This window comes from Euleptes europaea, chromosome 16, assembly GCF_029931775.1.
Source record: "Euleptes europaea isolate rEulEur1 chromosome 16, rEulEur1.hap1, whole genome shotgun sequence".
NCBI lineage: Eukaryota > Metazoa > Chordata > Lepidosauria > Squamata > Sphaerodactylidae > Euleptes > Euleptes europaea.
The window spans coordinates 33020338-33038432 of record NC_079327.1 but is presented as its reverse complement, the minus strand read 5'-3'; the positions used below and the strand labels follow the sequence as shown (position 1 = coordinate 33038432).

Below are 18095 nucleotides of genomic sequence, written 5' to 3'. Positions count from 1 at the left end.
TCTCACCTACTGATTAGAGCTTTTACGTGTAATCATATTATTTTCATTTTGGAAAAGATGCATAGGCTACAAGTATTCTTCCAGGTCTAATTCATGTTGCTGGCTTTGACCATTAAAGCCTACACAATCTCTGGCCATCTTATTTGAAATACCATTCCTTCTGCAATGAGCCTGTTTATCATATCCATTACAGTTTGAGCCCTCCTTTCAAAGCTGTTAGATCAGCCACAGTTAGGGTTGCCAGGTCTCTCTTCGCCACCAGCAGGAGGTTTTTGGAACGGAGGCTGAGGAGGGTGGGATTTGGGGAGGGATTTCAATGCCAAGGAGTCCAGTAGGCAAAGTGGCCATTTTCTCCAGGTGAACTGATCTCTATCAGCTGGAGATCAGTTGTAATAGCAGCTAGTACCTGGAGGTTGGCGACCCTAGCCACAGTGCAGGTCTATTCTTTTTCAGTGGTAGCTCCATTGCTGTGGAACACCTTCCTCATGGAGATGCAGAGGGATTCTATGCTGCCATCTTATGCAAGAAATGTAAGGCCATCCTTTTCAGGCGAGCATTTGGTAGTTATCTTGAGGAAAGGTGAGCATTTTTTATCCACTTTTTGGTTTTAGTTGTTGGTTGCTTGTGGAACAGATATTTTGCAAGCCACCATGAGCTGCTGGGGTCAGTGGGAAAGGTGAAAAATAAACATTTTAATAAATAAATATAATAGGAAGCTAGTGTGCACATAACAGTGGTGACCAGTGTCTACTTATGGCACTACTTTCTGCCAGGATGAACCCTGCCCAAGCGCTACCTCAAAACATAATGATAGTATGTGATTTGTAATACATTCTTGTATCTTCCCTTCTTGCTGTTTGGAGAAACTATCACAATAAGAAACAATCCAATGAAATGAGTGCTCTCATCCACAAATGGAGCTACAGCCACATGGAGCAATTACAAAACTTGAAAATAATTTGTGTCTTAAAGCTTTTTCACCGCCCAAAGGCAATGCAATATTCAAGTGTCAAAAACAAACAATAAAACAGAAATATTTTTCTTCATTAACAAACCAGATGGTTTTACATGCATGAGCCAGGCATTCACAGCAACCAATTAACAACACTTTTACAGCTTGCTCCCAAGACGTGCTGTGCTGGGTTAAAGGCGGGGAAGGAAGCGTACTGACAACCACCGCAACACATCTTAGAAAATGATGTTGCTCTACACTGCAGGTCTGCACATCAGCATAGATGTTTAAAAAAAACCTCCTACACTTTAAGATGATTCATCATAGATATCCAGGCTACCACAGAATCTCTCAAAGTGTCACCGAAACATTGTGGTTTCCCACTTCTAAGCTGATTTTTCAAAGAGTTTTAGCACAATTTAATAACAAAATAATTTAGGACTTCTAGATTTTGTATGTGAGGGGGAGTGATGGTCTATTTGTTTAGGTTTCAGAGACATATTTTTAAAACAAATCTCACTTAGCAAATGACATAGCCAATTATATGTATGAAAAGTCTATTGAGCTTTGAGATGCTGCAAGTGATATCTAAAGAGCTGCTGAAAGAATTATTTTCTGATCAGTTACTGTGAAGCTTTCCTGCGAAGATGCTACTGACTCTGTCTTTCAAAAAAGATGAAAGCAGTCCAAAGGTATGATTAACTTCTTAGTCCCTGCAATTTCCTATTGCTCTATTTGCCCTACATTTCGGAATTGACTTCCTGCCTCACTGCAAAACGCACAGTTGCTCAGCTTGATAAATCACACAAATTCATTTTTGATCACAGTTATCTTCTATTTACTACATCACCAGTGAGGTTAATCATATGCTGAGGCAATTCATATGCTACGCACATACACACTCTTCCTCCCTTAGTACTTTGCATATTTTACACCCCGTGAGCAGCTATGTCTGTCTCCACACTAAAATACAGAGAGGTCATTCCTGGATGCCAACAGCCTCTTCTGCTTCAGACTCATTAACTCTGGACTGCTTACTTGGCTTCCCTGAAGGCCAGTGAAAATAAACAAGGGGAAAAATGGGAAGTATGTACTAATGAAGTATTGTTAACACCTGCACAGTAGTATGAGCCTCCAATAATGAACAATTAAAAATGTGTGAGTTTTGAAGAACACACTGATTCTTTTAAAAATGCAGTCTTGAACTTGCAATTCTTAGTTGAATTCTGGGTATTTTGCGAGAAATGATGATAGAGAAAAACAGCTATCTGTCCCCAGAAGAGGAAAAACCTTCTTTAACCTCCCAAATAGCAAATACCAGCTCTTCCAAAACTGAGGATTCTACTTGGTCTAGTAGTCACTGGAATTCTTTACACAGGCTCTATTCCAGTTGCTTTTAGACCTTGGGCAACACATGCTGAATTGGTAGTAAAAAACCTTCTGAATTTCTTGACGTTAGATGATAACCTTTAATTTTGTAAAGTTTAAAATGTTACCTCTTTTCTTTTTATATGCAATAGTACACACTTGATGCACCTGGATAACATGTAACTTATAAATTACTGCTAACACCATATTTTATTTTATTGGGTTTAATTGGAGATTGTGTACCAACCATAAAAATAATATGATTCCAGATTTATTGATAGCTGCTAAATTACTAATAACTACACATTAGAAACATTCTAAAATAATGAATGGATTAAAAAAGAATGGAATTTGTTGAAATTATCTAGATAAACAGTGTATAGGTGTAAGGGATGAAAGGCAGCATAATCCTTTTTTTAAATAAGTTTTTGCAACCTTTTAAAAGGTTTTTGAAACAGACGTTTGACTTAACTATAAATTACTGTAATTGCTTTTCCTTGTTGTAGGTATTGTTTATGAGGATATGTACACATTTAAACATTAATTAAAATTAATCTTGGGTGTTATTTATTTATTTAGATTTTTATCCCACTCTCAATCCCTGGTCAAGCCGGGCTCAGGGCTTTAGATGCAACACAACTGCAATTATTTTCAGAGCGCTTCCTTATCAATACCAAAGGTATATGTGTCAAAATAGGGGGACTCTAATATTTGGAGTTGAATATGGCACTGCCTTTTCTATATGCTATAGATTACATATATTTACAGAGCTGGATCAACGTATTTTGTCATCCTCAGCAACATACAATTGTGACCCCCCCCCAAGTTCCTAACCAGCACCATACAGGCTCATAGAAGTCTGCTCAAGGCAGCTTACAACCAACGTAATAAAACAAAGCCATGAAAAACAAGCAGATGCCATTAAAACAAGGCAGGGCATAACAACAGCATAAAATACATACTAAGCAGCCTAAAATGATGCAGATGAAGTGGCCAGAAGCAGAGCATTACATGTATAAAAATAAGGGGCCATCAAGGAAAAACCTGTCTTTGGTCACCACCCACCTCACCTCAACAGGTAGGCTGGACAACACAGGTGGAGGCAGTCCTACAAGTACTCTGGTCCCAAGCCATTTCGAGATTTAAAGGTATGAACCAGCACTTTGAATTGTGTCTGCAAACAGATGGGCAGCCAGTGCAGATCTTTCAGCTCAGGGATGATAGAATCCCTGTTTCCACACACCCCCTGCAACAATAACCCAACTCCTGCATTTTTAACCAACTGAAGTTACTGATCAAATTTCAAAGGCAGCCCCCACATAGAGTGCATTACATTTTCCTGAAAAGTAATTTTATTTTACATTAAATATATAAAAGGTTCTAGCCATAAAAGCTAATGGAGCAAATGGCTTTTTGGTTTTGCTACAACAGTCTCAAATGATTAGCCATCTAAGAATTCATCTCCGGAATTAGTTGCTTAATTTGTGTCAAGACCCCGCCAGAGCATATCCCAGGAGTTTGTTTTCAACACCAGGGCTGAGTCCTGGAAGGAAAACTACTGCTGGGCATGCAAAGAGTGCCTTCCTTTCCTTTTCCACTGAACAACTGCAATCTCTTGCCTCCCAACACACTTAATAATTCACATAGCTTCTTAGTTAGGATTTTCAGATATAACTTCTGAGCCCCCAACTTCTTTCCTCCAAACAGAAATCCACTTATTCTCTCCTCCACCTTTTCCCAATTTCCTGTCACTTAAAAACAAAATATATTTCTAAAACGAGACATTAGAATAATGAAAGAAGGCAATTCCGTTTTTTGAATATTGATTTGATGTCTGTCAATACATTAGGCTCCGTGCAGAAGTTAAAAAAAAAGCCCTTTCCTTCTTTCCTCTATTTCCTATCTCCAGAAGTTTCTGATCCTCTAGTTGGCTTCCTCAAATCTGAGCACATTGGAATTGAAAACATCAGGCAGTAAATGAATCTATTTAGCATTTTACATTTAAAGTTCTTGGAGGAGAGTTTTGGGGTAGGTGAAATCAACAGATTCATTTGAAAGGATTTTTTTTTTTTGCTGTTTTCATTGCATGGCTCAGTAACTTATATGATCAACAGTTCTAAGAAGGGGGTCTTGTGTCACTGTAACATTCAGCACTTAAAATTAGAGGGGTACATGTTTCACCTGGGAAAGCTAGTTATTTAGAAAGCCCTTGGCTTCATCTGTAAGGGAAAAAAGAGATGGGGGAGGGACTTGGAAGAAGTTCCTAGTTGTTTGGAGGCATACAGGGACTGGAGGCCTCCTATATGCCTCCAAACAGCCAATTCCCAGTAGCAAGGAGGAAAAGAAACAGAAGCCACAATGATAAAGACATTGCTGGGCTTGTTGTATATGTAGGGTTGCCAGCCTCCAGGTGGGGGCTGAAGATCTCCCAGAATTACAGCTGACTACACAGATCAGTTCCCCTGGAGAAAACAGCAGCGTTGCATGGGAGACTCTATGATCCCTTTCTTCCCCAAACTCCACCCTCCCCATGATTGCCCCTGCCAAATCTCCAGAATTTTCCCAAACTGGTGCTGGAAATCCTATCTATATGTTGCTATTAGGGGGCCATAAAAGAGCTGTAAACCTCTCAATGAAGTCAATAGGCTTATACTGGAGGAACTCTGTATATGATTGCACTGAGCCCCTTTCCCCCCTTCTCAAGATTGGCTGACATAGCTCAGTCCATTCACCTTTTGATGATTTTGCAAAGAGACACTATTTTTCTATTTTTCCTCCTTTAAAAAAAAAGTCTAAACAGAACAGGGCTTGTCAGTGGAGGTGGGCTACTTTTGATGGTCTCAGCCTCAGACCATAAAGAAATGTTATTCACCCATGCACAACATATAATTCATCCTAAGTGGCAGGCTCTGCTCTGGAGAAGCAGTTGACTGAGTTGCCTTACAAAGCCAATTACTGCTTATTCTCAAGGAGGCGGAGGGAGAGTGGGCCAGAAAGGTTGAGATGCCTGCCAAGAAGGCATGGGGAAATTTGCTGTGTGTCAACCTACATGACACAGTATCTCATTTGTGGATAAATATAAATCTAGTAGGAATTTTTTAGAAAGAAAGAAAGAAAGAAAGAAAGAAAGAAAGAAAGAAAGAAAGAAAGAAAGAAAGAAAGAAAGAAAGAAAGAAAGAAAGAAAGAAAGAAAGAAAGAAAGAAAGAAAAAGAAAGAGGTGCTATAAAATGAATCTGCCAACTGCAATGTTCCCAATAGCTAGGACTGAAATAAAATAAAACTATGTTTGAAGGCTGCCTTTGTAAGTCTGGCAATGCACTTTTATTAAGAGTTCTTTAAGGATGGCTTTACAGCCTGATTCCTGTATGCTTTCAGCGGGAAAGTGAACACTTCATAAGATTTCAGTAAAAACTTTGCCCATCTCAAGACTGAGCAACATTTGAGAAATTATTCAATACACACAATATTGTCTGAGCAAGTACTAACAACAGTAAAGAAAAATAATAATTGCCACACCATCTGGAATAAAAGACACTTTTTTATGAAATCAAAAGTCTAGAGAATTTCACCAGTAATAAAAGTGGGAAAAGTCAAAAGGAGAACATCTTGAAATAAATGGCATACTTATTGCTGAGAAATGAGCCTAGATATATCTCAAACAAATGCTAAAGCTCAGAATTTACTGCATCATTCATACAGTTTCATCTCTCTCATTTCATGCCACAACAAGGGATTCTGCATAGTCCATATGAAATACAGCAAGACTGATTTCCCCCAGTAATAAACTCCACGCATGCATGACAAATCCAAGCATGCAAAATGTTTAACATCCCAGTTCAGAGATACTTTGGGGACAAAATCCGATTATGAGTTATATGCCACAATAAATAGGGCTCAGCGTTTCATAAAGCAATTTATAGTTCATAAAAATGACAAAATGTACCTGTCAGATAGAACCCGGAGAGCAGATTTCTGTGCTGCCTGCTGGAAGGAAGGGCAGAGATGTTTATTTTATACTCTGACTTTTAAAATATGAGCTCAATCAATGCTTTAAAAAAGTGTCACACACATTCCTGTCATGTGTCCACATTTTAAAGCATTAACAAGTAACAGTAAGCCCACAATAAAAGGGATATTTTCCATCTATACCTAATAACACTTTGTTAAGTATGCTATAAAGCCAGAGGACTGTTAAAGCACTGCCCAGAACTTTAAATCTGAACTATCCTATTCAGAGGAATTAGGAAAACAATCTTTCCAGGAAGCAATTCCCTTCTCCTTTACCATCAGTCTCCTCCCATTCTTCAAAAGAAACAGATATCACATATTTGAGTTTCTGGAGTCATCTGTAGTTACAGAATTGTGCATTTAGCAAGCTGTGCAAGAACTACAGGAGGCTTTTTAAAGAACTGTTGCAATAAGTTGCTGGCAACTTTTGACTGTGCTGCAGATGAATGATCCATTGATACTTCTCAGTCTTTGCCTCCTGAAAGTGGTGGAAAAAATAGGGTTTGCTACTATGTTAGTTTGCGGTTCAGGGAAAAGAAATCATAGCTTCTCACATTTAGTACGGCATTCAAGAATAATCAGTGGTCTAGCTTTCCCTTTAATTATTGCCTTTTTTCAGACATGAGTCTTACAGCACAAACTGACATGGGTGGCTTCATTTCAGTATCTAACTGGATATCCCTAAAGTTAGGTTAATTTAGGCTCCAATTTTAGCCTTGGCTTTGACTTCATACATTCTGGAATTTTGCCACCTTGCTCTGGAATAAAGACTTAGTGCAAAAAAGTACATGAGGTCTCTAAAAGTCAGATTCATGTAACATTTTTATAGATATAGTATTTGATTGATTCATTAAAATCGTATCCCACCATTCAGATAAAACCTACTAAAGTGGCTTGAAATCAAATTGGGGAAAAAGAAAAAAGCACTTGAAACTCTACCAAAAAGAAATAAACATCCAAAATTTAAAACGATGACAAATTAAACAGTTTTTAAAAGCCAATGAATGAAACAGAATAAAAAGGGCTTCCCTTAAGACTGATCCAGAAACTTAATCTGGTCCAGTATGCAGCGGCGTGGGTCCTTACAGGGAGCTCTGGGAGAGCATACATCCAACCACTGCTCCGCCAGCTGCACTGGCTCCGGATTGAGCACCGGGTCAGGTTTAAGGTTTTGGTATTGACCTTTAAAGCCCTAAATGATTTGGGACCATCGTACCTGTGGGACCGCCTCTCCCGATACACCCTTTTGAAGAGCTCTTTGCTCAGCTGGAGAAAATCGACTGGTGATCCCTGGCCCAAAAAACAATTGGTTGTTCTCAACCAGGGTCAGGGCTTTCTTGGTCCTGGCCCCAGCCTGGTGGAATGCTATGCCCAGTGAGGTGCAGGCCCCTGCGGGACATGAAGAAATTCTGCAGGGCCTGTAAAACTGAGCTGTTCCACCAGCATATGGTTGAGGACAGCAAGGGTTCCCATTGGGCTGACTTCCCCTCCACGGCCTCCTCCCCACCTATGTTTGTGCTTTTCTGCTTTGGTTTTATTGGTGGTATTGTTTATTCTGTTGTATTTATTGCTGCTATGATTGAAGGCACCAGTTTTAAATCTGATTATTTTTGATAATTTTACTGTAACATTAAGATTGTTTTAAACTGTTTAAATGGTTAGTTGCTCTGAGCCTGACCTAGTCAGGAAGAGTGGCCTAAAAATCCAATTAAATAAATAAAAATAAAACTGCATTGATCAGTAAAGATCATATTTAAAATCTGGATAAAAGCCAAGGACAGCACCCTCCCCAAAATATTATCAAGACAATCCAAATGTTCACTAGAAAGGAATGGTTTTAATATGACTCCTAAATCACAAAAGGGAGGATGGCTGATATATATAATGGGGAAAGAAAGTTACACAATCTTGACATTGCCTCTACGAAGGCACTCTCAGAAGTGCCCACAGCCAAACTTCTAAAGGCACAGACATAGAATAGTGTCTCTTCAACTGACTCAAGTGTTCAATTTCATATTTGAGGAGGAAGTTCTTGAGATATCCTGTTCCTAAGCTATTAGGGGAGCACACTGATGACACCACATCCTAAAACCCTCAACGAACTCCTCCAACAATGTCATTTCATGTGGATGCTAAATAGCCTAGGAGATAAGAGAACTCTATAGAATTCCACAGGTCAAAAGTAAAGGGAAAGAAAACAGTGTTGCACTTACCTTTAACTGTTGTTCATCGAGTGGTCCTCTGTGCAGTCCCACATGGGGGAGAATCCTACTGGAAAGCTTCTGAAAGTTAGCCCAGCAACAGGGAGTGCTCCCCCCTCTCCTCCGTTGTGCACCCACAGCCAGCAGCTCTTCCCACCCAAAAGGACACATGGCAAAGGGGCGGGGGAGCACTCTTCCCTCAGCTCTCCTCCTGCCGCCACGGAGAGGTACATGAGATGGAAAGAGGGCACAGCCCACAGCGGAGAAGGAGGGAGGAATGTGTGCCTGAACAGAGGACCATTCGATGAACAACAGTTACAGGTAAGTACAACACTGTTTTCATCTTTGTGGCCTCTGTGCAGTCCCAGGTAGGCCACTACCGCTGTTACACATTTCATGAAGACCCGGGGTGCCATGGATAGGTCAAATGGAAAGACTGTATACTGACAGTATTGGCCAGCACAAGAAAAACATAGATATTTTCTACATCTGGGATGGACTGAGATATGAAAATATGTGTCCTTGAGGTCAAGGACTGTGAACCAGGCATACCTTTGCAGCAAAGGCAGAATTTCCTGTAAGGATAACATGTGGAAGGAACAAGATTTTATATAATTGTTTAGAGTCCTCAGGTCTAAAATAGTACGTTTCCTACCATCCTACTTGTTCACCAAAAAATAGCAAGATTAAAAACTGTGATTCACCTTAGACGGAAGAACCTCCATAATGGTTTCTTTGATTAACAGGCTATTGACCTCTTCCACCAACTGCGGTGGTTCTGGGTCTGATCCTGACAATGGCGATCTGCAGGGAGGAAGAGAGCAAAATTCCAAAAATAACCCGATTTTATTATAGATAACACCCAAGAATCATTTGTAATTGAACACCAACCAACATAGAAACCAGATAACCTTTTAAAGAAATAAACTGTGCCCTGTTCATCCCCAACAGCCAGTCATGCTGACCCTTCTATGATCCAGAGTGATCAGGAAATCTAGCTCCCTTTCTACCTTTGCCCTTAGGTTGGTATCTTTTACTCTGCTATTGAGGGAAGTAGGACTTTTGTTGCCCCTGTTGGGGTAACTGTAAGGCTGATACCTGTAAGGCCTGCTTTAGAAGGCTTGTTGGTCTTGCTTATAGGAATACCTCTGTTTGTAAGAGGATTTTTGCAAAGTTTGGATAATGCTGACTGCCCTATCTGTGATCCTATCCTTCCTTATGATATCTAGAGAATCATCAGTTTTTTCGTTAAACAAGGCCTTTTCATTGAACAGCATATCCTCGATTGAGGCCTTAGCATCACAAGGAAGTGTGGAGGACCTAAGCCACAAGTGGCATCTGAGGACCACACTAGAAGCGACTGTTTGGCATGAAGCGTCCGCTGCATGCCTCGATATTTGCCCAACTTTAATCCTTCTGACAACAATGCCTTGCCTACTATTTTCTTTTCCTCAGGTAAGGCATCCAATAGGTTAGAGAACCATTCCCATAGGCTTGGTAACATTCCATTAGGGCTGTGAAACTGGCCACACGTAAACCAAGAACACTCGAGGAATGAATGTTTCCTCGACTTTTGCGAGGGCTTATCAAGGGACCCCCCTCTTTGAGTCTCTTCTTAGCTTTCTTCACTGGGACCAAGGAAGCCCTCTGTTCCGCTGGGGTAATCAGAGCCATAGCCATAGGTGTTACTGGCACGGAGATAACAGAAGGCAGTTTTCCTTTTGCTGTGTTAACTTGTGGTCCCAAAGAATGCTCCCAAAGGGAGGCTTTTAGTCTGGATGCCTGTTCTTGTCTCGCAGTTGGGCACATAATTTACACGTTTCGGGAATGTGACCTTCCCCTAAGCACAACACACACTCATTGCGTTTATCAATTTTGGCCATTTTTGTGCCACATTTCTTACATTTTTTTAAAAAGGGTTTTTTTTTAACCTTAACCCCTCCTTTATCCATCTTACTGTCAGCCATTTGACACAACTTTCTCCACAGAAAAAACTCTGACAGCAAAAAACAGAGCAAAGTTAGTCGTGTCCTCTCCCCACAGCGGCAGAAAGAGAACTGAGGGAGAGCACTCCCTCCTCCCCTTGGGTCAGGTGACCGTTTGGGCGGGAAATCGAGGCCCTGTCCTGAGGGGAGGGGGGAGAGCTCAGTGGAGCTGAGCTTCTAGAAGCTTACAGAAATCTTCCTGTGGCTGGCCTGCGTGTGCGCAGTCCCATGATGGACTGCACAGAAGTCACAATGATGTAATAAAACTTCCTCCCCATGATGCCTAGTTTCCAACCTACCTTGTCAAGGGGGGCAGAATGGGTGGACCCTTGGGACTTTGATGCCAGCACCTTGACAACCACAGCATTTGGGGGGGGGGGCAGGTGTTGGTACAGGAACTGAGCTTCTTCCTGTTTTATTTTGTACAAATTTCTATTTTTTTAACTGAAGAAACATTTGAGGCTGGTTTTGCCCAAAGGTTGTTGGCAATTTGGCTAATGCCTTTTGCCCAGGGAAACTGGGCTGGACCCAGATCTGTGGAATACAGTACATCATGATTGGATTGTCCAGTTTTGGGTCAGAGATAGTAACCTCTAACCCCATCGCCCTAGCTAAATGTAGTAACATTTCCTAATAATGTTTTGTGTCCTCCGTAGGGGATATCGGTGCCAGATCCCCAATGATGTCATCAGGGGATTTCCTCAATGTCAGATTGGGTGTTGAAGGATGGTGTCGATGACCTCTTTGGTTCTGACCTTGAAGTCAAGGGTAAGTCTTCTCAATTTTGGGTGTAGTGAGATTGGATGGGCGGGCAGGCACAGCACGGTTCCTCGTGGCTCCATTGCTGATGGCAAGGTTGTGAACAGCAAGGATGATGAGGGTGTGGATCCCAATAAGGGTACTGAGGCTCTTGGGGGTAATCTACCCAACATCATGGGGCAGGTTCAATATAAGGTTCCTAATAATAGTGGACCGAGCAATCCTCATCATCTGATGGTACGTTAAGAACCTCTATGATGTCATCCTCCGATGATGAGTAATCAACCTCCATCCTCAATGTCGGTGAAGGGGTCTTTGGTTTGTTAAGAAAATGAGGAGACCTGGATCATTTCTCTTGGTTTCAACAGTGACATCAAGAGGAAGAAGATGGACTTTGATGAGCTGGTTCAGTACGGGTTGGTTCTGAATGCTTTGTAGCCCTTGATATATGTTCTGGTGACTGTAGTGCCGGAGGTGATTGGTTCTGAGGAGGTAAGGGTTGGTCAATCGGAGCCGAGGCAATAACGTGCATGGGGCCCATCTACGAATCAGACCGCTTTTGCAGCTAGAAGACAGATGGAGGCAATGATCACCAACTCCAATCAGTAACATCTAAGCTGCAGCCTCCTTGTGAGGCGATGACTCTCGGCCCTGAGAAGGAGTTGAGGTTGATGGACTCTTGGCCCATTTGGCTGAATTCGAGGTCAAAGGGTTTGACACCCGCTTTTTAGAAGATTTAGAACCTGAGACCAAGTTGTGCTTAACCTTTTTCTTTGACTTGTGAGCCAACGGCTCTGAAGCTGCTCTTTTTTCTTCAGCCCCCAAAGAACGGGACTTAGAAGACGATGGTGACTTAAGTCCCTGAGTTCCACCGACAGGTTCTGATGGAATCTTCATTGATTTTCCCCATAATTCTTTCAGTTGGGAAGTTCATTCTTGATGGGATTTTGGGGTAAATAGGTTGTCATTTTGGGCCATTTTTGTCCCGCAGCAAGCACACTTTTTAAACAGCGTCATTGATGAAGACATTTTCCTGACAAGGAAACAATAACCGAGAGAACTCGGGGGTAAGGTATAATTCCTGAAGAAAACTACCAAACACAGAAGCTAACAAAAAAAAAGACCTCTCTCCACAGCGGCAGAAGGAGAACTGAGGGAAGTGCTCCCTGCTACTCCGTCACATGTCCTTTTTGGCAGGAAGAGCCATTGGTTCTGGGCATGCGACGGAGGAAGGGAGCACTCCTTGTTGCTGGGCTAACTTTCAGGAGCTTTCCAGTAGGATTCCGTGGCTGGCCTGCACACGTGCAGTTCCTATGTGGGACTGCACAGAGGCCACAAAGTTGAATACCAATTTCTTAGTGCCACCCTCTAGATTGGACCGTCCAAAAGGATTTGGAACCCAATCCCATCCCAGCTATGCAGACTTTGATGACCATACCAAAGGTAGATTGAAAAGGATCTAGATAATTAGCTTCATCCAAGAATCACCTTGTCAAGTAATGTAATATTGGAAACGGCCTACCGTTACCAAGATCAGAGAGATCTATAGAAGTTTTATTTTTTGTCTTTTTTTCTGGAGCAGACATACTACAGCCTTCTTAAGTGGAGTTGGGACTGCCCCGTACTTCACCGATACAGTCGCTATTCCTGGTACCTAACCAGGTAAGACAACGTTCAAGTTGGTCTCACTTTTACCACTTGTGTTGTGCTCTACACAGTAAAACTGGAGCACAAGTGGTTGACAGGCAAATATACCTCTGTGGCTACCACTCTTTTTTCTAGAATACACTGTGTATAACATTGTTTAAAATGTTAATATTTTATCCTTAGGGATGAACCCTAGCCTCTATTGAATTTAGACTAGGTCCTTTAGTTACAGATAATTTTAAATTATGTTTAGTCTCAAATGGTTCCATTCTGAGCTGGAGACACTTATAAGGCCAGTCACTCTTCCATATATCAGGCTGGCTTGACATCCGGTGCATTTCTCATGATAACAAACTACTCTGGACATATTCTGCCTGTGCTGTAGCATCCTCCTTATAACTAATTCCTTCACAACTAAGATGGGACCTGTCTGCCCTGCTCACATTGATGGACCAGAGGCAAGCAGAAGTTCTCACAAGCACAGTCAAAGTAGGCAAACACCAAGGCAGGCACTATAAGAACTGTTAATTCCACAATGGCCAGAGCTGAACAGGAATGAATGCCTACAGCTGTAACAGTAGCCTGAAGTCTGCAAGCACTTATAGCCAGGCCCTATTTAGCATCCTGCAATGCCTCACAAGTAGGACTGCCTTTTCTGATGCTATGTGGACAGAAGAGAGGCCTCGGGAGGCAACCTGTGCACTCTTCTATCTGAGCTGAGCTTTTGCTTGGGCTTTCCATTTTCTACACTCCTAGGGTCAGGACCACGGGATTCCTGGCAATAGGTGACTCTCCTTAGTCATTTCCTCAGCAGCCCTGGTCTCTGATTCCGGCTTCTGTCCATGAGCCCTCTGAGCTTCTGGCCCAGCAGTCAGGCTGACTGCTTATCTTGGGATAGATCCCGGGAGCTGGAGGTCCCAGGCACCGCAGGGTCTGCCAGGGCTTTGATCTCCAGCATCCTCATCCTCTAAAGAGGACTCATCGGATCCAACCCTGACCCTGTCTCGCTTTGTACCACATAATGTAGGTAGGTGAACAGAGAGCCAATCCATGCATCTACGCCTTAAAGAAACTACATTTTTCCATTGATGCCTAATCACCTTGGTATGCAAAGAATAGTGTCCAAGTCCTTAGGACCAGCATTTTTCATGGCATGAAGGAGGGTAGTGAGGCCTTACCATCCTCCAAATTGAAAGGTAAGGGTGAGGAGCACCCGTACATCTTTTCAGATGCAGATTCTGAAATGAAGCAGAACAAAATTGAGCTGAAAAGGGAAATTACTTCTTGTAGTGGAACCTTGTTAACATTGCCACTTCTGGAAATCTCATATTGGCTACCTATGTTTTGATAATTTCACAGTAATAACTGCTTGAAGAGAAGTCATAAATGTACAGTGAGAAAGAATAATATATTTTTGGTTGGGGTTGCCAAATGGTGGTGCTGTTTCCAAAGGACAGCTTTCTGAGATATGTCATACCTTTCTGTCAATGCAAGCAAAAGTTTATCATTAGTACCACACTATTTTTAACTGCCCGATGTCCCCCATGTTGTTTAACAGGGATGGATGCAAAAAACAACTGGACCGCACCTTGGCTCAAATGCTGACCCATGGGTGTTCTGATGAGAAATCTGACCAAATTTTTTTAAAAACAAAAGGACCAACCTCCCCTCTCCCACGACTGTCGGGGGGGGGGGAGTATATCACATTGAAGTCAATGAACTTAGGAGAGAGTAACTGCTGAGGATGGCAAATTGCCACAGCATTTCCAGTGCCCTGAGATTTAGAGATCATTGTAAATGCAGTTCCATGACTTACCTAAGTTTTCCCAATGTCCCATGCATGGAAACCATGCCCCCCATCCCGGGCTGTGCACTTTCAGCATTACAGGATATCTTGAACACACACCCAATAATTCACCTAGATTCTCAAAATGTAAAATTGTCATTTTAAATGTGGTATAATTTTTACAGAATTAATATCATGTTAAAGAGAATTCTGTTCTCTAATGTGATATTAAAAGTATTTAGATTTTTTAAAAATAAAAAGTTGCAGAGGGCATGGGCAAGAGGTCTTTTTCCACTCTACTTCTGGGATTTCATTCCTTCAATTTTACAAACATTGATGGAAAATCTTCAGATAGAATCCTCAGGAGGGAGAGAGATCAACTCCCAAATGAGACAGAGCTAGAGAAGCTAATCTAATTAATTTGGATTTCCTTTTGCATTTACTAACATTACCAAATGCAACACATTATATATCAAGAAAGACATTGAGTGTACCAAATTTTCTTCAGTATTCCGGGAGGAAAGAAACTATGACAGTTAAAAAATAAAGGGAAATAAAATGTAAAGCACAGAAACACATTTTGATTCCATGCACATGGCAACGGAGTAACTGAGCTGAAGGTTACAGCTTCAGGAAACCTTTAACCATCTGGTCTTTTCAGCCTTACATTTAGATAACTGAACATGGGATTATCACACCAACAGTGTGTGATTACTTCAGCTCTTTGCACCAACACTGGGACCTAACACCAGCACTAGGGTAGTGGACATTGGCAAAGGGATTTTCTCAGAGTGAGTATCCTTATGAGAATTCTTAAAGACTGCTTACTGCCATAGAGCCAGGTATTGTGAAGCAACTTTTGCATTTCTTTCTTTTTCAGTAAGAATTTTCCCCACAGAAAGACAAATGGGATTTGTGAAAGATTCATTGCTGCCCTATGTACTACAGCACAATCTATTGTTTGTATTTCAACTGCTAAGGAAAAAGGCCTTCCCAGATATTGAATGAACAATGACCTTTTGTTAGTTTATTTTCTTATGTTTATATTGCAAGTAAGGAATGGGAGAGCCAAGTATTTGAGCTAACACTGGTTCCTTGAATCCACATTCATATAATCTTCTTGCTCAGCATTTTTGAGATTTAGTTCTTTTCAAGAATATTGGTATGGTACGTGAGCAGGGATGGAGAATGTACCAAAATAAATATTGACTATACTGCTGAACTGGAGACAACAAAGAAGAACTGAACAGATGGCATGAAGAACCGGGCAGGAAATTCTAGGTTCACTTTTCAGCATCAGTACCCGAACAGCAACCAGCTGTAAGACACAGGATTGTTTCCATCCTCCTAATCCTCAGGAAATACAATCCATTCACAACGAACTCCATTGATTTCCCCTCAGCATATCAATGTAGAAGGAAGGTTCTAGCTGTATCTCAAATATATGAGACAAAATAAGTATTCTATCAGCAGCAATAATTGTTCTGCTTCTCATTCTCTAGAGATTTTATCTGATATCTTCATCCTTTATTGCAACCAAGTCAGTTCTTGGGAACACAATCAACAGTTATTCAGGTTGCAGTGTCTGCAAAACAAGCTACTAAAAATTGTCAGAAGTTGCAATCTGTTGTTGAAAGGAAATCAAAGAGGAAATTAAAGGCCTTCATTGTAATTGGGATCGAATGAAGTAATTACGGCTACAGCAGCAGTGAGTAGAAAGCTGAAAGGTCTGTCTTACAATGGCTACGGAGAGCTCAGACCTTTAATACAGAGGCCAGAGGCTCTCCTGTGTGCACCTTTCTGTTTGCAGGCATTTTAACCAAAGTTACAATTTGACAACATGGTTAGCTCCTTTGGACAATAAGGTGAAATTGTAAAAGAGGTGTCAATTAATTAGTGACCCAGAGAGCTGAAAGAGGCAGACTGGACACCCAAATCACTACAGGCCACAACAATTCAGTCAGGGGTGGATGTTTTTATTACACGTTTCTTGAGCTTGGTGGGCTGCGCAAAACAGCTGTATTAAATGAGGGTAGTGGCAAACACTCTGCTGTAATCATAATCCAACCTCAACCATAGTTACGGCCATAGTTACGGCCACTCCTTGTGCACTGCAGAATCTGGAATATCAAGAAATTAAATGTTAATTTTAAACTGAATAGTCATTTGCTCATGCGCGACCAACCCGGAGGCACAGGAGGAGAAAATGAGGCTATGGCATAGCATAACTGTCAGGTTCCCACAGCTGTCCATGTTTTTGTTGTTACACCCTGGCTACTCAGTCTAGAGGTCAACACCAGAATGTGTGTGGGGGGGGGGGCAGCTGCTGCATGGGGCACCATCCCGTGGTGCTTGATTTGTGGCATACTTGTTGAAACAGCTGGCTGCTACTTTTCTCTACAAGCAGAGAAAACTTTTGGACAAAATCTACTAAAGGACATGAGACTCTAAAGGAGCGAGTTCTGTGCAGGTAATTCAGCAACTAAGGAAGCAGGTCAATTCCTGCCCAAACAGTTGTGTACAATTTACCAAGTAACGCTCATGTAACCACAAATTGGGTTTGATCCAACCAGCTTTTCTGCCGATTAAAACAGATGGAGGGGTGTCCTTTGGCCACCCAGAAAGATTATACTGGGAATCATGGGACCAACATGGACAAAAAGCATGTGGGATGGGTAAGATAATTAGTGAGGAAGATAATTTGTCAAGATTCATTAAAAAAGCTAGCTAGATCCAACCCATTGTTAGTAGGACTTACAGAGAGGAATGGAATTCGTGCAGAAATGAGTTTTGATGGGCTGCCCCATTCTCTCTCCTGTCTCATGCACTCTCTCTTCAATCCTATCTAAGTGCTTACTTTGCATAATTTATGATCAGCATTGTATCTTCAATGTCATTATTGGGGAATATACACTTGACCTTCTCTCAATTAAGCATGTTCGAATCAAGTCTGCTTGTGCTATACACACAGCACTACATGAAGCTTATCTTCACTCTGTTTCTTTCCAGCATGGGCATATTCAGCAATAGCCAACACACAGAGCCTTTTAAAATAATTAGCATCTGCTGCAAAGGGCAGTGGCTCCTGAGATCATTAAATGTGATGATTAAACTTCATTTTCTATTAAAATCTTGTAGCCAATTTTAAATGCATTGCAACTAAGACTTCATTAATGAAAGCTGTCATAGCTGATCTGGCTTTGCAGTGCTGAGATTTAAAAGACTCAGCTTGGGAGTCATACCAGATTATATGTCCTTAGGGAAGGCGAAAGTTGAGGTGATCAGGTAGCTGTAACATCCCTAGCATTATTTCTGCTATTCTTTTTTAAACAGAAGGAAATGGTATAGTTTTAATATCAACTTCAATATTTTGTGACATGTATATGAC

General features: G+C 41.4%; 1 protein-coding gene across 1 annotated transcript in view; it reads right to left on the bottom strand.

The window, feature by feature from the left end:
- AFF3 (ALF transcription elongation factor 3) overlaps nucleotides 1-18095 on the bottom strand; it is a 276318-nt gene that overhangs the window by 56029 nt on the left and 202194 nt on the right. Inside the window, exon 9 of the mRNA XM_056862161.1 lies at nucleotides 6265-6305. Coding sequence (XP_056718139.1) covers nucleotides 6265-6305 — 41 coding nt within the window. The remainder of the gene's footprint in view (nucleotides 1-6264; nucleotides 6306-18095) is intronic.